Source organism: Capra hircus, chromosome 14 (assembly GCF_001704415.2).
Source record: "Capra hircus breed San Clemente chromosome 14, ASM170441v1, whole genome shotgun sequence".
Classification (NCBI taxonomy): domain Eukaryota; kingdom Metazoa; phylum Chordata; class Mammalia; order Artiodactyla; family Bovidae; genus Capra; species Capra hircus.
In genome coordinates this window covers 9,919,336-9,942,633 of record NC_030821.1, presented here as the reverse complement: position 1 = coordinate 9,942,633, position 23,298 = coordinate 9,919,336, and the positions used below count along the sequence as shown (strand labels likewise).

Below are 23,298 nucleotides of genomic sequence, written 5' to 3'. Positions count from 1 at the left end.
TAAGACCGGGAGAAGTGAAGATGTACCACGTTATCTGTCGCTCCTCTTAGCTGGCGGAGAGAATTTACATTTCAAGATTAGCAGAGGGAGGAAAGAGAAATCTGCCTTTTGTTGTGTGGGGTGAGGAGCAGGCATCAGCCCTGGCCTGGCCGCTATCTCCCATCACCTCTGCTATCCAGACAGGACTCACCGAGGTGAGATTACCGGAGGGCCTTATCTTTCCTTGGGTTTCGGTGGTTTTTTTTTTTTTTTTTTTTTTTTTTGCCATTCTAAATAGGTTTAAAGGAGACTGGATAAAGGCGGGGGTTGGGGGGGGGACAATGGATTACGCTATTGATGGGATGCTGAAGCCTTTGGATGAAGAGGGGGAAAGAAGAAGCTGCTTAACAACTTGATTAGTTCCATTTCATTTTGATGTTAAGGTGAGACTGTGTCCCTTCTTTGCATTCAGAGTCTGTAGAACTTAAGGGAAAATCGCAATGGCTTGAATGCCTTATATTCTTTTCACCCCCACCTCCTGCCCTCCTTAGCACCGTCTCCCTTCTTATAACAAGAGTTTCATTTACCCCTTATTTGTAGGATTGATAAACCGAGCAAAATCGGTTGAGGCTTTTGGAATTGATCATTTGTGTTTGGTTCGGTGTGACATGTTTTGAATGGGTGGTGAATTGATGCTAATGGTAGTACTTGGATGAGTGAGAGGAGCAAATGAAACATACTTTTAATGTGGAATTAGTTGATTTTATAGTATGATTTCAACTAGGTCCAGAGGGAACAAAAATCAAGACTGTAAGGTAGATTTGCATGTTGAATTTAAACTATGGGATTCCCGCCCCCCCCCCTTGGAATTGGTTTAAACTGAAAATAATTTTAAAATATTTAATAAACCTGTTTAATTTGAAACATGTTAATACAGTTGAGTGTGTTTAAAGATTACAGCATCAACTTTAAAAGGTTTTTAAAATGGGTAAAAGTGGGAAAAACAATTGTTTCGCTTCCTACACATAGTCAGGATAACTATTTTCATAGGTAAATATGATCCAGTAACTAAGAGCCTAATTAAAATTTGTTTGAAGGCAGGGGGCATGTTTCCTTGTTGACAGCAGCAGATCAATTGGGTAAGACAATAGAGTCCCATTATTTCACTTCCGTTGACTGAACATATTGACATTTCAGGTTTGCTCTTACCTCAGTGAGCATGATGAGACACTGAAATTCACAGTCCAGCTGGCCGGAGTGGCACATATATTTACTGTATGTCATTTCTGCCTGGGGTTACCTTGTCACCCAGGCAGAATGGGAATAGACAGCCTGGAATCCTTCAGAAGGATAGAGATCTTTTGCTAGTGAACTGACAGAGAACATTTCTTAGGGACATCTTTAATTTCACTTAGAATCAGGTGTAACAGATAAATAAGTGATATAGTTTTATTTGAAAATCTGAGGAGCTCCTTAGCTGTCAGTCCTTGTATTTTACATATAGGAATACCCATTTTCAAGCTTCATCTTTACCTTCCAGAGACATTTACATTAAATGGGTTGGGCACATCTTTCAGATAGCTTGTGCTCAGGTGACATCCATTTTTCTCCAGTTGGGGATATTCAAGCACCTGCTAAATCTGTATCTGTTTAAAGAAATGTGTAAGTCCCCTTCAAAAAGAGGGTCTGGCTTTCCTTTTTCTGTGGGTGGAATATGAAAGCAGAATGTGTATAATTTACATTCATGTGACTGAATAGAAGGCAGTATGGATTGATAAACATGTGTATTCTAAGCAGTGACAGAGAAAATACTCAGTATTCTACGTCTTAGTGTAATCTACGCTTTTACACATTTTCCATAGTCTTTGGATAATAAAACTAAGTTTTAGGCAGACCTTGAGTCAAAGAAATTTGAATTGTATGAAAGGTGAACATGGGAAAAACCAGAAGGGACTTAATGTATTTTTTTAAAGTTCAGTGAAAATATAAAACTATTATGAATATGCCTTATACCCAGCAGTTCTTGTCATCAGGTTAGGCAATTGATGCCCTTTACAACATTTTGAACAAAACTAGTCCTTTATACCATTTTCATGAAAATGTTAGGTTTCTGTTTGATCAGCAGGTGCTGTTGAGATGAAAGCCATGTGTAAATTTTCAGAAGGCCAAAAGTGTCAATTCAGAAAAGGAAAGTGATAAGAGAAAATGCAATCAGTTTTCCTGTTTTCAATTTGTGCAGGATTTGAAGAGCTGTTTTGTTAAACTGCTACATCTGCTCCAATATGAATATTGAACTACTTCCACTAAAAATAACAGCCTATAATTTGGAAGCTACTGCAGTCTTTTGTTAATGTGAGTGGGTTATTTAAAAACAAAAAAAAACAAAAAAAATAAAATAAAAAAGACAATTTTCTATTCTGACAACCTCTTGCCTAATGTGCATTTTCATTTGTTGGCACTTTTATCCTCAGCAGATAAATGGTATTATGCAATTAGGACCTCATCTCGTTTGAGTATGAAAGAGATTTCCATAGGTGGAAATCCTTGTAATATAAAATGGTTTCACATAAAACAAAATTTATTTTAAAGTAACCTGTTAAAATGAAGTTTCTTAAATTGAGAGAGTTATTCCTTACATTCTCTAATACTCCAATTTTTAACTTATTGCTGACTATTATAACAAAGTTAACACTATTCCATTGCATACTGGGCATTCTGTGATTTATTTCACCTTTAATGTACCTGTAAATGTAAGTTTAAATTAATCAGGGATATTTTACCTAACAGGGCTTTCAGAATAATTTTTTTCATGCTTAAATAAAATGATTAAATTATGCTTGAGTGCCTGCATACAAAAGCTTTAGCTTCTATAGTACTGCTAATCAAATAAGTTTTATGGACAGGGAAAGCACCACATTAGAGAAAAATTGGATGCATTTTACTAGTGACATTTCTAGGAAAGACATGTCTAAAAAATTACTCAATATTAATTAAAAAGAACTCTAACATGAATAACAATAATAAAGATAATACTTTATCCCTACAGAAAGAAAATAAATGGCAATACTAGTCATACGAAACTGGACATAGAGAATTAAGGTAGAAGGAAGACCTATAAAATTTGGATCAGGTTTAATATTGATTCCATCCACAATTGCAGTTGGGTGGACTTGTGGTATAGTAATTTGTCTAGGGTGAGGCATGATCACTGCTTTGGATCAATTAGAGGCTATATAGCTTGTACCTTCACACTTCAATTGCCAGACACACTCACTCTTCAAAGATAAACTGAGACTATTTTCAGAATGGATACAAGGGAAAACAGAAACTGTGACACATTAGCATATTTGATATTAACAAATGTTTCTTCTGAAACACCAATCGAAAGAAGAGGTTTTTTGAAGAACAGCATTGTATATGCTTGTGAGCACATGTACAACTGAGAATAATTCTTATAAAGAATGTAATTTCCAGTTTGAAGCCCAGTTGTGGCATGTTGTTGCTGGCATAATTTCAGAGATTTGGGTATATTCCTTGGTGGGTATATTCTCTGGTGTAGCCCCAATCACTTTGCCACTCTCAAGAAAGGTCACCGGAGTCGTGTATCAGTGAAGAAGGTTTATTTCACAGACACAGCCCCATCACTTTTTCTGTATGGCCTTCTAGTGTGTTGTTTCTGTGTTGAACCACAATCGGTGTTGAAGCCTCAGTACCTTATCTGACATGAGCAGGGAAGAGCTTCCTGTGACTCTTTTCAGAATGTCCATACTTGATCAAGTCATGTTCAGGCTTTTATATCAGAACCGCTGAGAAAGTAATACCCTGTGGTTGAGGTTTAAGGTGTGAGATACTTTTGTTTGAAAACACTTAAAACCATCAGTCTTGCTTAGAACCACTAACATTTTCACTAACTGTAAGAGACCTACTTACAATCCCTCTGCTTTGATAGTTCTAATTGAGGTTACCTGTATAATGGAACTCGTGAAACAGGTTGGTTTTTGTGGGCTCCATATTGGCCAGGGTCCCTAAGACAAGTCTGTGCTTGGGTGAATGGGGCCTCTAGGCTACAGCTCTTGTTGACTGTGGAGAGTACAGGTGTAAAGCTTTCCTGTCGTGTGTCCAACAGTCTGAACACCTCCCAGTGCCTTATGGAACGTGATTGACTAGATACATTCATCTTTTAACCCGGGGCTTCGAGGTGTTTGAGGGCTGCCACCTAGTTGTTCGTCTTGGGAGAAGGTAGGGAAGCTGGCAGACGTTGGAGAGCCACTGTGAGCCTGGCACTCACCTTCACAGATAGTGTCGTCACTGATTTTAAGTAGATGGTTAACCAGCATTTCACTTTCTTCGTTTCAAAGAGGTACAGTCCATCACTCTAAAACTAGCTTTAGTTGCGCTTCTGCGTTGACCTTTTGCTCCAATTTGGAACACTGAGGTTTCCTTATGTTCCCCAAATTTAATTACCTGCTCTGTTCCCAAGGTCTAACAGAGACATATTCTCTGAATACTGGGCTTTATGTGCTCTTTAGCAGTCATGAGCTATACATCCACTGTTTTCCTTATGTTTGCCCTTGCCCCCAACCTAGGAATCAGAGTAGACTCCCGGCTAGCAGATATCCTAGGATATGCCCAAATGTATGCCACTCTGTATGCCCCTTCCCAGGGGGCGCTAGTGGTAAAGAACCATCTGCCAAGGCAGGAGACATAAGAGATGCAGGTGCGATCCCTGGGTCGGGAAGATCCCCTGGAGGAGGACTTGGCACCCCACTCCAGTATTCCTGCCTGGAGAATCCCATGGACAGAGGAGCCTGGTGGGCTGCGGTCCATGGGATCGCAAAGAGTTGGACACGACTGAAGCGACTTAGCACGCTTATGCACTCTGTATCCCTCATCCTCCTGATGCAGGTTTTCCATTACTGAATGCTGTTCTGTCATCAGAACGCCACCTTCCTGCATTGTACGCGGCCTTGGGACCTCTTCCTCTGCTGGTCTCATTCAGCACTCCAGGGCCGTCTTCCGCTCCGTGTTCTTAGTCCCTGCGGCTTGGCCCGTCTCAGGCAGTTTGCTCACTCTACTCCATCTCAGCATCTCCCAGTTGGCTGGGTCCACTTCCTCGTCATGACTAAGAGGAGAGGGAGTCTGGACCATCTTGAACTTATAACTGGTTATGTAGCATAAAGCACTCTGTTAGGGAACGAAGGACCTCGTGGTGTGCATTCCCCGGGACAAGCAAACTGAGGTTCCCCTTCCAGTTCAGTCACTGACTTGCTGGGTGGCCTCGGGTGCACTCCAGCCTCAGGAGCAAATGATGGGCAGACTCTTTGATCACGAGGCTTCTCAGCTCTCATCTATACAGGTCTACCTAGCATATTACGAGTAGGCTTTCAGGAATTTCCAGTGGTTAAGAAAATGAAAAAACAAATCCTTATATTTTCATTTCTGAGTTGGGGGTACTACTAATCTGCATACCACTGGGAAATAGAATCAGGGCAGAATGTCCTCAGCTCCCCACTGTTCGTTATAAAGAAGAGGTGTGGGGAAGACTGTGCCATTTTTCTCATAGCCATCCTGGATCTCAGATGATTGTCTGAGATTTTAGTTGTTACTACAGTCCTTTCAGATGTGAGTGATGGAGGAAAGAATCTTTCTACAGAGTGAGAAGAAACTGAAACATTTTAGGTCTTGCACAAATAAAACAGCCTGTATACTTGCCCCTCACCTCACCTAAGGTGAACTTGGTGCCTGGGGCCAGGGCTGAGGGACTGAAGGCTCACTTTAGTGCTTACCAGGCTTTTCCTGCACCCCACAGTCTCAAGGTTTGGACCCAAGTCACTGGAGATTTGGAAAATGACCTCTTTAAACCATTTTTGGAGAGAACCTGGTAAGTAATAGCTTGTTTAAACCAAAGGGCACCTAATCATTTTTGCCTAGGAATCAGATGTTAAGTGCAAAAGACCAAGAAGCTATCTGTTGTCTGAAGGAACAGTCTGCTGTTGCTTCTAAAAGTGATGGAGAGACCAGTGACTACCAATGACCCTGATTTTTGTACTTTGACTTAAAAAATGGACCTTAAAAAATTAATGCTAATTTATGAAGTTACTAATCGTGAACATGGGCTGGACTTCTTTGGAATTTAGGAACTATTACATTTTTATACTTCTGATTTGATTAAGCCCTTTGTCATCATTCAGGATGGCAGTGGAAACTTCTGCTGTTTACGAGGAAGGACATGGAAGTTACATGAGGTTCATGTGTGTCTAGAAATGGAAACCACAGGAACCACTGTTGCTTCATAGGTTGTAGAAAGTTTTTGCGTTGGCATTTGAAATTTGGTGGGAGGCCAAATTCAAGTTCTTTGCCATAAAAGTGAATGTCTTAAAAGTATGTATGCCGTGAACTGTTGAGACCTGACTTGACTGAATTGAATACTACATCAGAGAAATAATAGAGAAAATGTTACCAGGAGATGTAATGGCGGTTTGTCTAAAGATAAGCTATCCAGAGTTATGGGGCCACTAATGACAGAGGAGACGTTGCCAGCCCATTGATGAGCTTCGCTATGGCCAGCTCTAGTAGAGCTCCAGGAGAGAAAATTAGCTGATGTTAGTGTTTGGGACGTCCTTTCTGCTAGACCTTGTGGGGAGTATACCTGGGGACGTGCAGGTCAGAGATGAGAGAGGTATTAGGAAAGTAGATGATGGTACCCGCAAAGACTGGCTTAAGGGTTGTGCCAGGGCGCTAGCATAGCAGCATTGCTGCGAGCATTTCAAATGCACATCTGACTTGGCAAGTGGAATATCAGCAATTGGGAAGTCCTCTCCCACTGAACATGGTGGTAAGCGTGGTGCGAACTGTGCTTTAAATGCAAGGTCTTAGGAAGCTGGTTCCTCTACTTTGTTAAAACTAGATGGACTATACCCCTTCCCCTAACCTGAACATACAGAAAGATGTGAGCTGGAAGACAGGTCATGAAAGACTACTAGTTTATTTTCTGAATCTGTGCATATGTTATGTACACAGTGATGAGCAAACACAGCTGGGAAGAACAGCAGATGATATTGGGACTGGAACTGTGGTGTTTATCAGACTGATATAGTAATCCTTCTTTCCTGTGAAAGTGTTCTTTTCAAGTGATGTTAGAATTCTGTAACTTTTATCATGTGTCAGGCAAGTATTCTTTATTGCCAAACCTCTTTGCCTACCTGTCACACATTTTCATCCTCATCTCTAGCTAGGTTTACTTAGAAATGATATCCACACTTGACCTCTGATGGGAAACAAATGTGGAGAATGAATTCAAATCCTTTTGTTTGAATCAGGGTAGGTTAGGTGCGTTCAGGTCTAAATGGAAAGTAAACGTGATCAGTCGCCATTGACTTATCCATGTTAAGCTTTGAGTTGGCAAGAGAAAGTGGGTGTAAAATATCAGAGAAAAACATAAATGAAAAGCAATAAAGTGAGCAACCCATTAAAGCTAATTTGACTGTCTTAAAGGCATATGTTGTTGGGGTAGCCTTGGTAATGAAACATTTTAGAATATTTGAAAGAAAATTAAGGTTTTTGCTTTTGGTTGTAAACCTGAAATAAAGTAGCAGTACTTTCCCATATACTATCATAGGATTGGGAGGTGGCGCGGAGGCTGCCCAGTTCGGGTTCAGGCCCTTCCATTCATTGTCTTAGCATTGTGAAACCAGAATTTTTCTGTTCTTTATCACAAATGCTTTGTATACTAGAGACACAGAACAGGTAGTAGACCCAGTTCCCATTGAATGATAAACCCACTCAGGACAAATCAAATAGCTACAAAAGATGAAGAGGCTTTATTATTTGCTGGTTAAATGGTATAATAAATGAGATTTAGGAGTGAATTGAAATTTTAAGTTTGTTTTAAGAGAGGTAGGAATAATCAAGGCGATGTTATTGTAATGGGGTTGTGGGCAGTTATAAAGTAAGAATGGTGATTGGAAAAGGTCTTGGGAGAGGTATGTTGGGTGGGGTGGGTAGAGGCAGAGAGAGAATAAATTAACGTGGATCCAGCAAAAAGGACCCTTGGGTGAGGCTTGGGAAATAAGCAGCAAGATCATAAATGTTTGGACTACCAGGCATTTGATTTAAGCTTTGTCTTCTCAGTAAACCAGAAGTTTAAAAAACTCTTCTGTGTCTAGTGGGACCCCTTAGGTTTGGGAGGTGGTGTGGAGGCTGCCCAGATTGTTCATCCTCTTAGCACCGAGAAACCAGAATAGTTCTGTTCTTTATCACAGATGCTCTCTATATTAGGTTTTCCAGTTGAACTTTTTGTTTTTAATTGGAGTATAATTGCTTTACAACGTTGCATTAGTTTCCACTGTCCAGGGAAGTGAATCAGCTACATGTATACGTGTCCCCTCCCACGTGGACCCCCTCCCATCCTGGCCCCCGTTCCACTGTCTAGGTGTCACCGAGCACCCAGCTGAGGTTCCTGGGCTTCACAGCAGCTTCCTACCAGCTGTCTGTCTCACCCGTGGTAGTGTACATCTGTAACTTGAACAAAGAATGCCATGGTAAAGTAGACTTTAATAAAACCAGAGCAGAAAAAATAAAAAGGCAACAGGAAATCATGGACCCAGTTAAAGCTGTGTTTCTGAAGACTTGGTCTGATTCTGGTGGGCCAGATTGGGGTGGATGGAATGAGGGAAGACCAAGGCCAGGTAGGGAACTGACTTTGCAGTAGTTTAAATGTTAGATATTTGTAGAAGAATGGCCAGAAATGGGTTTGTGGGATAAGGAGGAATAGGCAGATGCTAGAGACATTGCAAAGAAAAATAATTAGTACTTGGATATGGCTGAATTTAGAGAGGGGGAAGTGATGACAGCTCAGATTCAATGTCCATTGTATTTAGCTTGCCAGAATTTGGGCAGTGAAGTAAAATGAAAGTTGCTCAGTCGTGTCCCTTTGTGACCCCATGGACTGTACAGTCCATGGAATTCTCCAGGCCAGAATACTGAAGTGGGTAGCCTTTCCCTTTTCCAGAGGATCTTCCCAACTCAGGGATCGAACCCGGGTCTCCCACATTGCAGGTGGATTCTTTACCAGCTGAGCCACAAGGGAAGCCCAAGAATACTGGAGTGGGTAGCCTATCCATTCTCCAGGGGATCTTCCTGACCCAGGAATGGAACTGGGATCTCCCGAATTGCAGGCAGATTCTTTACAAACTGAGCTATAGAGTTTAAGGGACAGTTTACTTACCCTTCATAGACTCATACAGTCACAGCCTCCAGAAAGCAGCCTCAGAACCCAACTAAGTGTCTCTTGTGGTCCAGCTACTTTGGGAAATGTTAATGGGGCTGTCACTTGGCAGATTTTCCTCAAAGAGTAGTGCTTGCATGGAGGATAGATTACTGATTGGCCTGGGACTTGGCTCCCTCTGTGCTTTGGCTCGTTGCATGGATTTCAAAACTGTTTTTTGAGTGTTCTTCCATTTTGCAGGCTACCTGGTAGAATAAAATGTGATCAGGAGGGCTGGATATGGACCTTCAGCATTCCACCGGAGCAGCCTATCTGTTTTAAGTATCTCAAGCATTAGCCTTTTGTTTAGGGAATAATTTATAAACATTTCTTTGAATTCTAGTATGTAAAGGAGAAAAAGCAGGGACCAGAGTGTAAGGAGTCAAGGAGGAGGTGATGGCAGGGCGGAGGTTGTGCTTATTATACAGCAGTGTGTCCCAGACTCTGTCCTCAGTATTCCCGGGGGATGGGAGTTTCAAGGGGGCCTTTGAACCTACCTTCATTCAGTCAGTACTCCAGTCTTTGTCTGCAGATCAAATACTTTTTTCACACAGGGACATTTTCCAAATACACATTAAATTAGATGAACAAAAATGAATTTAAATATTACTAAAATTGATACACTCATCTTTGTGTGTTTCACAGTCAGCAGCCTGTAAACAAAATACTATCATGTGTGGGATCACAATCTTTTGATTTATCATGGAGGCCTCCTATTGGAAAAGTAAAGGAATCCCTTTTATATGTTAAGGGGCAGTATTCAATTCTTGTGATTAAATTGCTCACTGTTAATTGTCCCCCCTATTTAAAGAATTTTAGTTATTGGAGGAAACAACAACAACAAAATGTAGGACTTTCAGGGTCTGGTTCACCAATATAATATTATTTCAGGGACTTTCACCTTGCTTTGTTTAGTATTGTTTAATTTGAAAACACTGGTAGTTCTTTTTATACTTTGGACTTAAAATCAGAGTTTGTGGATAAAAGCTGTCAGAATTGAATCTTTAAGACTTTCTTTTTAAAATAATGAGACCAATTTATATATGTTAATATGAATCATTCCTGAGATATACTGTGAAATGAAAAAAAGCAGGGAGCAATGTATATATAGTATGCTACTTTTGTACAAAAAAGGTAGTACAAAAGAAATACAAAAGCTTCCAACTGTGGGAGAAGTGTGCATGTGAATCTGATAATAGTATTTGCTTTATGGGAAGAAGGGGCTTTCCTGATACCTCAGTTGGTAAAGAATCCACCTGGAGTGTAGGAGACCCCAGTTTGATTCCTGGGTCTGGAAGATCCACTGGAGAAAGGATAGGCTACCCACTCCAGTATTCTTGGGCTTCCCTTGTGGCTCAGCTGGTAAAAAATCTTCCTGTAACGCGCGAGACCTAGGTTCGCTCCCTGGGTTGGGAAGATCCCCTGCAGAAGGGAAAAGCTACCCACGTCAGTATTCTGACCTGGAGAATTCCATGGACTGTATAGTCCATGGGGTCACAAAGAGTCGGACACGACTGAGCAACTTGCACTGCTCTAAGGGAGGAAAGTGGGGCTGAGGCATTGGTGGTTGGAAGGAGAATTTTTGTTGCATGTCTCTTGGTCTTCTGAGTGTTTTGCAGACCTCGTATCTGTTTCACTCACTGTAAAGTTAGAGACTGTAGCATCAGCTTTGGATGGATAGTTCTGGGATTCTGCCCTTCCTGGGGGAAAGATGAGGACCTTCTCTTCTCTACTAGAAAGCAGTCAAGTGGAGAAGTGAAGAGACCCAACTCCCCAGTGCTTTGCCACTTGTTGAAACTCCTACTCTTCATCTGGAAATAATTCTCAGCTGGATAATAATGGCGTGACGCATAATGTTGTCCAGTGGATTGCGTGAGATGATGTGTGCGCAGCGCAGTACCATTTCAGAAAGACTTGCTTGTGCTTGGCATCTGACTTGACCACTCTTGAACTGGCCACCACTCTCTTCTGGAAGCCCCCTGTAGGATCTTCCCCTCTGTGTGGCTGTTCCTTCTTAGTCACCTTCACTCAACAAATACGTAATGGAGAGTGCGGTCCTGTTTAATGCCTGGGGGATGTACAGATGTTCAAGTCAGACAGTGCCCCTGATTTGCTAGCCTTCCTCACCTCAGCCTTAATTAAGACTTGTTTCTACAGGGAATCTGCTTTGTGCTCTCCTCTCTTGCTAATGAAAGTATTCAAATTTCCATGAACTCTCTTCTTCAAGTCAGTTCAGTTCAGTGACACAGTCCCTGTCCATCACCAACTCCCAGAGCTTGCTCAAACTCATGTCCATCCAGTCAGTGATGCCATCTAACCATTTCATCCTCTGTTCCTCCCTTCTCCTCCTGCCTTCACGCTTGCCCAGCATCAGGGTCTTTTTCAATGAGTCAGTCCTTTGCATCAGGTGGCCAAAGTATTGGAGCTTCAGCATCACTCCTTCTAGTGAATATTCAGGACTGGTTTCCTTTAGGAAGGACTGCTTTGATCTCCTTGAAGAAGATACCTTCTATCTCTTCTTCAAAGATAGAGTTTATCACATCTAACATTTTTCTGCTATCCATGTGATTCAGACTTCTTTCCTGATCTGTAAACTCCTTAAAGGTAGGAGCCAGGAACAGCTGGGGGTACTTTTTGAAGCTTTATTAAATGTTTGGTGACAGTTCCTACCTTGAATTCCAGTTATTTACTTAATACTGTCCTCAAATATTTCATTGCTAAGACCAAAGTGAAATCTTTGTTTGCAAGATCATGTCATTTCTTTCCCAGTCCTTTCCCACCTTGGCCCCTTGTTATTGTGTTCTCTTATCATAGAATGTTCAGTTTATTGCCACCATATTTTACCTTTAAGTTTTAGCAACCAAAAAGCACTCCTGTGTGTAGCAGCCCTGGGCACTCTGAAGTGCTTAAGTCACCTGTGTGTTCATAAATGCATATCTTAACCTGTTTTCTTTCTTTTTTTACCCTGTGGCTCATAATTGTACTTTGTGTAAAGGATGAGCTCCCTGAAATTATACACAGAATGTTTTACGCATGCACATATTTCTGAGCTGGTACTGTCCCTTGGGTCAGGGACCCAGCAAGGCTGAAAACCATCTTTGTGACTCCCAGCTTTCCTTCTCCCAAGCCCCGCTTTGACCCCTTAGGTGCTAGGGGCTCCTGCTGGTCCTTCCTTGGGTTGCCATGTCTGTTTTCTGGACAGATCTCAGGCTGAGCACTTTTCCCCCTCTCTCTCAATTTGCCAGATGTATGTGGGGGAGGAGGCCCAGTGAATGCCTTCATGGAGTGACGATCACATGTTGCCTTATTTAATACTCACCTGTGAGTGAGCTCATTTGCAAGTCACTCCTAGAGGCTTCCTCACTTGCCCAAGATCACCCTGCCTGAGTGGTGGGCTGAGGTCTGAACCAAGGTTTTCTGACTCCCAGGCTCCTCTGCTCTAGAGCTCACTACTGCTCTGCTGGAAGTCGTCAAATCCTAACGTCCCATTCTTTTTACCCGTGGACAGAGCCAGCCACAGAGACTGCAGTTGGGAATTAAAATGGAAAATTGTCAAAACTTCTCACTGTGCTTAGGAAAGTTACCGTTTGGAGTACAGAACTATAGCAACAGCTTTGCTTGTTTCTGAGGCAAGGAGAGACGGAGAAGAGAAAGGGAAGAAAGGAGAAAGAGAGAGATATCAGCTGTTGAGGAACAGCAGCAACCAGACCATATTTGCAGTTGGACAATCACAGATTTTTTTTTTGCCACGTGGCCATCAACCGCGAATGCATATACTTCCACAGTCTTGTTTTTCTTTTGTGTGTAAGTTTCCGGGATGGAACAGATGCCTTTATTTGGAGAAACCAATCTTTGGAAATAATTGGTTCTCTCTTTGCTTATCCTCTAGGTGATCTTCACAGATGAAATTAGATGAGGAAAAGAATCACGAAACATTAGCTTGTGGTTATTTATTTTTTTCCACTGCAAAATGTTTAGGGACCTGCAGCTTACGTCCACATATTTTGGTGGTGTTGACTGATCATAATTTAGCACAGCAGTGACTCTCAGAAAAGATTTTTGTGATTACACGAGGTCATTTTTGAATAGTGACCTAGTGCTTTAATGCTTTAAATGATAATATTAAAATAGGTATTGCCTCCTTTCTGCCCTCAATTGATTCTCTCTTCTTTCATCCTGGTGAGTTAGGTATAATCATCCTGTTGTACAGATTTGCATCTAAAGCTTAGAAAGGTTAAGTGACTTGCTTCAAGGTCAAATAGCTCGTAAGTGTTAAGACCTGAAATTCCAGTCCATCTGTGTGGAGTGGGCTTCTAAGTGGTCAGTGTAGCTCAGAAACAGTCATTTTAGGAGATTTTATTTTATTGAAGATTATATCTATATCAGAGGAGAAATTTTAGAGCTTCCTACTATTTTCAGTTGCCTGGTTTGTTAACTATCACCCTATGTTGTCACCTTAACTAAAAATAATTCATAGATCAGTCACCTGCCTTCTGTTTAATTTTTTAATCTTTAAATACTGAAGTGCTTTAAAATATTTTAAAGTATCTGAAGCATTTTAAAATAGTGCTTTATCACAATAAGAGGAAGAAGCTGGAAGAAAGACAAGGTAGCATAAGTTATCTTTTATTCCTTTGTTCCCTCAGCCAGTATTGAGTGAACTCCTTCTGTGAGTCAGGCACTGGGCTTGGAAGACTGTTGATTGAACCTGGCCCCTCTCATGGCTGTTAGAACAAAATGCATACATTGCATCAAGGTGTGGTGATGGACAGGGAGGCCTGGCGCGCTGCAATTCATGGGGTCGCAAAGAGTCGGACACGACTGAGTGACTGAACTGAACTGAATGGAAGGTCTGAAGACAGAAGGAGAATAAGATGGGATCCCTTTCCAGAGCAGGAAGCCCGCTTGGTAAACTCAATTGGGGGATAAGTCTATGCATAACAACCTGGAAGGTTGTATGGACTTAATGCTACTTGCAGTCCTTAATCGTGGTTTCCTAGTGCTTATTCTGGGAAGAAGGGCTGGCTTCTTAGCTGTGGATGCCCTGCGTGATTTCCATAGCAGCCTGGGTTTGTACAGTATTGATGGGAATGGGCTCGTATGAACAGTATCTGGAAGATAAAGGTTGCCCAGCCTGATATAGACCATAAATGCTGTTACAATTTAAAGAAGAAAGAATGATCGTAGACCTTGAGAGTGGTCACGGAAATGTTTGTGATGCTCATTGGGTGTGAATTGGACCTTTATAGCGTTTCATTAGGTGGAATTCATCTCTTTCATTCTCCTTAGGCGCCAAGTACAGTTTTAAGTATGGAAGATAGAGTAATGAGCAAAAGAGACAAGACCCCTGCTCTAATGGACCTTATAGTTTAGGAGTAGGAGGCATACAATAGAAACAGTTGTAAGATTATTCACCATAGTGTTAAATGCAATGAAGACAATTAAAAAACCAATGTTGGAGAGAATGGTGAGGGGGTGCTTCTGGTAGTGGAGAGACTTGACTTTGGACAGGAGGGAAACCGTCTCTGAGGTTACACTTAAGGGAAACCTGAGTTGAGAAGAAGCTAGTCGTCTACTAGTCTGGAGGAGTTAATGGACAAATCCATAAAGATGAGATGTTGCATTCTGTGAGAGTTTATCCACTGAAGAGCTGCACCCTCTAAGGGGATGGATGGAGCAGAGGCTGAAAAGGTGCAGATTAGTGTCAAATCATGGTGGGTCTTGAATGTCAGAATGAGGCGAGAAGAAGGACTCTGTGTTTCTATGCATATATCAGGGAGTGAATAGTTAGAAGAAAGAAGGAGACTCAGGATGGGTATATGTCATAGAAGCTTAAGGAATCTTGTGCAGTTGGAGTATTGAAATTTAGTTCATGTGACCTCTGATGCTGCTGCTGCTGCTCCTGCTGCTAAGTCCCTTCAGTCGTGTCTGACTCTGTGCGACCCCATAGATGGCAGCCCACCAGGCTCCCCCATCCCTGGGATTCTCCAGGCAAGAACACTGGAGTGGGTTGCCATTTCCTTCTCCAGTGCATGAAAGTGAAAAGTGAAAGTGAAGTTGCTCAGCCGTGTCCGACTCTTCATGACCCCATGGACTGCAGCCTACCAGGCTCCTCCGTCCATGAGATTTTCCAGGCAAGAGTACTGGATTGGGGTGCCTCTGATAAAGGACAGCCAAATAACAGTGTCCCAGTCATTTCCTGTTAGAAGTTGAATGTAGTCCTAAGTGAGGCTGTTTCAAAGCAGGGGGATATAGAATTGTCCTACAAATGAGATTGTGGAGGCCTTGACAGGTGTAGGCTATACAGCCCAGTGCTAGGGGCTGTGCTTACTGAGATAAAATGGTTTCTAAGTTGGTTATGATATCATGGGTTCCTTTTGTGGAACAGAAAACTGACTGTACTTTTATTAAAGTAAAGGGACAGTCTTTATGTTACAAGATGTTTTTGTGAAAAGGAAACAGAAAAATTAAGAGTTGATTCACTTCAGACTGATGAAAAGAGGTGTGTTAAATCCTCAGTTTTGGAATAGCTGTGTCTTATTTACTAAAGGAAAAGATGCCCCAAATGTTGATGTAATTCTAAAGAGAAATGTGTTTAGGCAGTGAAGGGATTCCTGGCAGTGATTGAGAAACACAGTAATGGGGAACTGCACTTGATCGCTTTGAGGTTGAGTCTGATGTGTGTAGTCTTTTACATCCTATTAAAACTTTGAAAGATAAACTGATACAAGAAGGATTTGCCAAGGCCAGCAACTCTTCCTTTTAAAACCTTGGCTCAGTGTACACATTGAAGGGATGGGGGAGTAAGATAAAAGCATTATAAATATGAGGTTAACTGAATTCAAATAGAAGGTTCTCTCAAGTTATTGCATTCCTTAGAAAATAAATACATTGCACATATGGTTAAGATTGATCAAAAAAGTATTCTGTGTGCCAGTGATTACATTCCCATCTGTGATTAAGAGTTTCTGTCTGCATCTGGTTTTCACATTATATTTCTGTAACAAGAATCCTTTATATAGCAGAGTTCACTTTCTGTATTTTCTGTTAGCTGCAGCTTGAACTACTGCACGGATCGCAGATTTACACATGTGGTTTTCATTACTTCATACCATTGAGAAAAAGTAATATTTGTTTGGGAATGTATGTTTTCCACAATTTCCATGGTAATACAGCATGTTGAGCCTTTTTAATAACGCTCTTGTAGAACTACAAATTGTTGGAGGCATTCTACTCTTGGTAGAGTTTAGCTTTTAAACTGGTCTCAGTGTATGTTCGCTTCATAATGAGGTTTTTGCAGATTTAATGGCTGAGGATTGGAACAAAGCAATATTAAAGATAGAGAAATTTCAGTTGCATGTGATATAGACTTTAGTGTATAAGTATCACAAATAATCCAAATGTGTATTCTTTAGTACTCATTACCATTACTCATTTTATTGTTATTTTATATCAAAAGACCATTTATTGTGTTGGAGGTATGAAGCACAAAGGTAATACTCCAATCATTAGTTTGAGAAATCCAAGTCTTAGTGCCCCTGTTTTTTTTTTTTTTTTAAGTGAATTATCTTATTGACTGATATAATGTTTCATATATAAGAATTGTTGAATAGGAAGAATCCTCAGGGGTAACTTGAGGTTTACATTGTGTATTACCTGAATGTATATTTGTATGCCATGTTAACATTTAAGAAAAACATGTACGCTGGAAATACTTTGTAACACCATCTTCCTGCCAACTTTTTTCCATTCACTTCAGAATACTCTGATTGAAACAGACACATGTGAAGTTAAAAAGTGAAACAATATATTCTATACTGGGAGATCAGTTATAATTGAGAGATTTATCTTATAAAAGTTTATCCACATGGTAGTTTTATGTGCCTCAAAACTGAGACCCACTATACCATTTCTGATAATAAACCCAGACAGTAGTCTGGTGTTTAGCAGTCATGAAAAGGAGGAAAAAGACTTAGACTCTAGGGGATTTGTATGTACTTGGCTTCCTTCATTTGTTTAATGGAGATTTTTCAATATGGCCCACACAGGTAGGATTTACTGTATCAGGCTCTCCTTACTGGTGATGTTGAGGCACTAAATATCAGAAATCATACCCGAATCCAACAAAAGTATCCATTTTCTTCTTTTTCCCAATAGTACTTATTTATCTTCTGTTTGCAATATATATATATTTAAATTTTGCCATTAAGAATGAGAAACAACTGATTACATGATAGAAGAGTCATAATATTGTGTATAAAGGACGTTTGCTTTTTTAACTTATTTATGTACATTAGAGCATGTATAGTCGCCAATTTCCATTTCTAGGGAAGAGTCTGGTCTCTTAAAAAATGGCAATAATAGCCTTAGTAATATTTTGAGACTGCTTTTATAAATCTGTGCTTTTGCATTTATTGAGTTATTGCTTTATGTGCATATGATTGTGGTAGATTTATATCTCATGGATTATTAGAACTAAATAGTAATACTTGTTCTATTCAGAGCAGTGGTGGTACTAGTCATAGTAGGTGAGTAATAAATAGTGGGCGTTTGGGAATGAACGAATGAACGGTAAGCCTGACAGATCCAGCAGGACAAATGAGGCTCTCTGGATTGCTTTAGGGAAAAATAAAAAGCAGTAGAAGTTGGTTTATTTGGTGAAACGATTCGCTAACAATTGCTGTTACTAATATTTTCAAACTGGTTGGTTGCATAAAGATGATTAGTTACCGCTATCAGTTGTTTTGAATGATGGCAGTATGTAAATTTCAGAACAGTGAAACAGTGGGGATACCATGTTGTTTGGAAACACGATTTAACTTGCATGAAAATAAAAAAAAAAAAAAAAAAAAAACCCACAACAAAAAATGCAGTGTCTAAAAGCATTTTCTAAAGAAGCTATAACTGACAGATTAATTTGTAAAAAATAAAACAGGTAAAATCTAATGTAATCTTTTAAGGTATTGATGTATGTATGTTTTAGACCCAACTTAAGGAAAGAGGAGCAGTATCCCGCTTTGAGCCAAGATAATTGGAGGATTTAGAGCCTTGGAGGAAATCAGAAAATGGGAGTTGTTTTGGATTTTTCTAAAATTTAGAAGGGCTTGTATCTGTTTCTTAAACAAAACTGGCCTAGTATTTTAAGTAGATGGGTGTAATACTTCAGACTGGTTGTGATATATGCGTTTTTTTTCCCTTTGTTGTTGTCAATAGAAAAGATTGATCTCTGGGCTGGTGAACATAATATCTGTCCCAGTCAGAAAAGGAGAGAGGAAATTAGCAGAGCGATTGGTGGAGAATGATATCTGTCAAAAGAAACACTTGGAGAGCACTGAGTTTAGTAATAGGTGACTGCCGGAAAAAGGGGAACTTTGAATATTGTCAAGGTAAGGAACAGACAAATATTTTGACTTTGTGATTTACTTACATGCCAAAAATCAATCTTTTGTTTTTTTTTTTTCCCTAATAAATTATTCTTGTGAAGATTTTTCTTTATTTTTCTGGTGCTGGTTGATAAAAATATTTGTATTACATATTTTAAGAAATTGTCTTTGAAATCTTTGGATGTGGGATTGGCTGTGAGATCCCTTGTTTGAGAGCAAATGATTAAGTACCAGTTTTGTTTTTACCCTTCTTGTTGCTGTGCTTCTTGCCATGTTTCGTAATACATCTGTTATAAGATGTACTTGGAGTTAAAGAGTAAAAACTATGCCACGATTTCTGTGTTTATTGTAACAAGAGATGGTATTTTCTGAAACAGTTTGTTGACTAAAGAGGGAAAAATGCTATTCAATTTATTGTTTCTTCTGTTTGATTTGGATTAAAAAAAATACTTGTGGGTAAATGTCCTTTTCTAAGCAGAATTCATTTTAATGTGTCCATAGGCACATTAAGAAAAAAAAGTGATATCTAACTTTCGGAAAACTGTAAACAGAGTGTAAACTGTTTCCCAGTTGGCAAGTGACTTCTTCAAGTCTGCAGCATTTAATAATTAAGGACAGCCCTGTATTGTGAATTCCAGAGAGTTGATGCCTCCAGCAGCCAGCTCTGTTTCAGGCTTAGTGGAGTGGAACAGAAGTGCAGATGACTAAAGATAAGCCGTGCTAAGAAAGGATAGAGAGGTAACACAAATGTTCTGTGATACTGGTTGGCACTCCGGTGATTAGGAGGGGGTTTTTGAGGTCCTGTGACTGCCTGCTTGACTATATGGAAAAGAGGGTAGCAAAGTATTTACCTTTCTTGGCCAGTGTTCTGGAAACACAGACGCCCCCCACCCCCACCCCCAGCACACACATAACATCTACTCTTGTGGTTCCTATGAAGACTTACTGGTTTGTTCTTGAAGTTTCCGAGAAGGTTTTGGCAAATGAGGGTGTTTTGTTGTTGAAAGTCCAGAGAAAGTGAAATGATTCTCTGTACAATTATAGGCTCCTTGGAGATAACCTAAGTCATGATTTAGTTTCTGTCTGTATTTGTCTTCATCATCCTGTTAGGATGTTCTTCTCCTGTAATTAGTGAGAGACATCAATTCAAAGGAGAAGACAAGGAGTTTGGCCTACTGAGTAGCTGAGACATCTCTCACTTCTGCTTCTGTCTTCCTACCAACGTACTATTGTTACTAAAAATTAATATTTTGAGAACTCAAATCTTTGTTGATTAGATTTCTCAAGTCCAGAGAGGAGGGAGAGGGTGAGACAAATGGAGAGAGTAGATGGAAACATGTACACTAACGTATGTAAATAGAGAGCCAATGGGAATTTGCTGTATGACTCAGGGAACTCAAACTGGGGCTCTCTAGTAACCTAGAGGGGTGGGAATGGGTGGGGGGTGGGAGGGAGATTCAAGAGGAAAAAAAAAAAAAGCAACAAGATTTCTCAAGTCCAGAGTAGAAAGGAAGGTGTTAATAGCACAAAGGAAACAAACTGCTAATAATAACAGCAACCCTTGTTTTAGAATTGCTTTCTGTTCATCTTCCATCAGAAGAAAGCACTTTGTTCCACAGAGGATATAATTCTCTGCTTTCTGCCTTATGTATCTGTATGGGGATGTGGTTTAACAGTATGATCAAAATATATATGGTGCAGATTTCAAATTGGAAAAGAAAATTGGATTTTAAAACTTGAACGTGTATTGCAGGTATGTAGCGTCAGGGTCTTTACCACCGCGCCTCCCCACCGCCCCCCCCCCCCCTCCGCCACCACCATTACAACCATGCTCTCTTCCAGTCACGTGGCATATCTCTGTGACCGTTGCAGCATGGAAGATTCACATTTAAAGCAAAAATGCATGACAGAGACATATTTTAAAACAAGTTAATGCATTTTGTTTGTTATAATATGTAAATGCCAAGCCTCAGCATCAGGTATCAAAAACACCCTGCTGAGTTTCTTCTCCCTCTCTTTCTTGTGTGTGTGAGTATGCTTACTTAGAATGATGTGTGTGTACACACACAGTATATGTATACATGTATGTACACACACGTATATATGTGCATATATGTATCTAATTGTGTGTGTTTGCCCATTTTATAACTGTTGGGTTTTCTTTATGTTTCATGTGGCATTGAAAAGTTTACTCCTAGTTTTTTTCTTTTTTGTGTGATGGTAGAGGGTGTATATAGATAAATATGGGGTTGAGCCAAGAAGTAGAGAGAAACAGAAATCACATACTTTAAATTTACAGAAAATTTAAATTTATGTGGAGTCCATTGGATTCTTGGGATTGTAATCTGGAAGCAGAAAAAACAAAGAACTAGGAGCTGGTGAACAGTTGGGGCAGTAAGCGACAGTGGCCTGAGGTGGTGCTAGAGAGTCTAGTCCCTGTGATGAGTTTGAAGCCAGGCGGGGGTCACCAGGAGACAAGCCTGTCTCTTTGGGAGGCCAGGAGAGAAATGATGCCTTAGGGACAGTCACCAGCTTCGGTGGGAGCTTATGATAAAGGCAAAATGCTGCTGTGTTTCCCCTAGTATTTTAAAGCATATCCTAAATATGCACAATGTTCAGTTTTCTACAGCTGTGTCATTGTGTGTCTTTGTGAGGACTGGGCAGATTTGGGACAGTTAGGAGTGGTATCCAGCCTGAGGAGCGTGCTCTTATAAGCCGTTAAGGAAAGGGTCCAGCATTTGTCATATAAAAAAATTAACTGGTCATCTAATGCACGGGCATTAGAATGGAAGCAGTTGTGACGTAGGAAACTTGTTGCAAAGTGTTTGTATTTATGTTCAAATAGGATATTTATTAGTACCAATTTTAAGATACTGTATGTGTCTCCAAAGCCACACTTTTGTTTTTAAAAATAAAAATGTTTAATTTAGGTGGTGCTGTGTACCTTCAGATATTTGTGTCTTTATTAGGAAAAGAAGAAAGTTATTTTCTTAAGCAAAATTGCTGAGTTTTGAGAGCATTTGCATTTATTTTTAGTTTTTCTTGCTCATGTTGGAGAGGTCTGATAGCATTAATGGGCTTTACCCCACATGGAGCTTTGAGCTTATTGTAGCACTGCACACTGATCCCAGGTCAGTGTGATGCGTGAAATCAATTTATTTGAATCTCTTTGCCTCTATAGGAATTTGGCAGCGTGCCAGTTGTTTTCATTTAATGTTCTTTGTGTTGAACACAGACAAGCAGGCATGCTTTTGTATTCATCTCTCTTTTGCTCTCTGTCTCTTTCAGCCAGTATTTTACTCTATGGATTCTGAGATGAAGAAAGAATATATTATTTATATGATTCTAATCATTACTTAATGTGCATGTTCTACTTTCTTATCTTTTAAGGGATTTGTTTTTTAACATTCCTGAGTTCTCCTAGTGACTTTCTTTGTAGAGAAGAAACATTTTAGAATTTTTTTAAAAATTAAGCTTTTGGATGAGGCATAATACACCAGACCCTAGGTGGTATTTGCTTACCATAATGCTCGTTATCAAAACGGAAAAGAAGAGTGTTCATTACACCATACCACCAGTGTTTCATTTGTGAACTAGTTTATCAAAATCAGTGACTTCTTGGGGAGCTTTCTAAGGGTAAAGATTCATACTTTAATCGGGTGCAAGCGAAGACACATGATTAGCGGGGTAGTATTCTGAGTAACACATCTTGCTGAAGATGCCCCCGTTTTCCCCCTAGATTTGGCTTAGATGAATCTTGAGGAAGTTCCTGCCGTGAGGGCTCTTTTTTTTTTTTTTTTCTTTTTAAAATTTGGAGGGTCCTGGCAGGGAACAGCACAAAGGTTTCTGCAGCACACAGAGGCTCTGAGCCTGGTGTGGCTGTTTGTGTGGAGAGGATGTGTTTCTGGGTCAGCTTTAGGAAGAGGTGCAGAAGGAAACAGGGAGGAGAGAGCTGCTGTGTTGATGCTCCGGGCAGTTCTCGCGGAAGTCGGTCTGCAGACCCGGGGCGCCGGGGAGCCTCGGGGTCAGGCCCGCCCCCAGCACCCCGCTTCCTCGTTTAATTACCTGAAGAGCCAAACAGCCCGCCGGCGGGTGTGTGAACGCCCGGTATCTCCGCGGCCGCCTGGCGCTCCGACATCCTGCGCGGCCAGCCCTGTCTGTCCGCCAGCGTCAGGCTGGCTCCCGCCCCGGTTCCTTTGCTTTCTGGAGGCATTGTGTGGAAGAGGGTTTGGTCAGGAATTGGAGGTTCCTGCCAGTGCTGTGTCCCTCCTCTCTCTCTCTCTTTCTGGACCAAGCTGACAACGTGCTTGATTTTTTTTTTTTTTAATGAGTTTAAAGATCTTTTTCATTTTACACTCTGGCCTTGCCATGAAACACATATCTCTGTCAGCAGCCACAGACGTTAACCAGTGCAGGACTGGTCTCAGTTAATGGGTTCTTATTTTCCTAATTCTTGTTCTTTACTCTCCTTCCCATGTTGCCTTTTTGGGTCAGATTCACTGGTAGTTTGGTATGAAACTAGTAATTCAGAGGTTATTTTTATGAGGCTGTTTTGGAATCTTCATCTGTCCATGAAAACAGAATAGTCCATTTTTTAAACAAAGGTGATTGAACAGAGAGGATTTTCTTTTTTTCCTTTTCCATGCAATTTAAATATGGGGACTTGGACAT

General features: G+C 40.5%; 1 protein-coding gene across 5 annotated transcripts in view; it reads left to right on the top strand.

Moving 5' to 3' along the window:
* Positions 1-23,298, top strand: part of RUNX1T1 (RUNX1 translocation partner 1) — a 153,798-nt gene that overhangs the window by 7,831 nt on the left and 122,669 nt on the right. Inside the window, exons 2-3 of one of the 5 annotated variants that reach the window (XM_018058200.1) lie at positions 51-194; positions 18,458-18,630. The exons of 1 other annotated variant lie outside the window; for it this stretch is intronic. In XM_018058200.1, coding sequence (XP_017913689.1) covers positions 18,543-18,630 — 88 coding nt within the window. In that variant the 5' untranslated portion in view covers positions 51-194; positions 18,458-18,542. Of the gene's footprint in view, position 1; positions 195-18,457; positions 18,631-23,298 lie in introns of those variants that run through there. 3 more of the 5 variants (XM_018058201.1, XM_018058204.1, XM_018058205.1) reach the window with 3 other exon arrangements.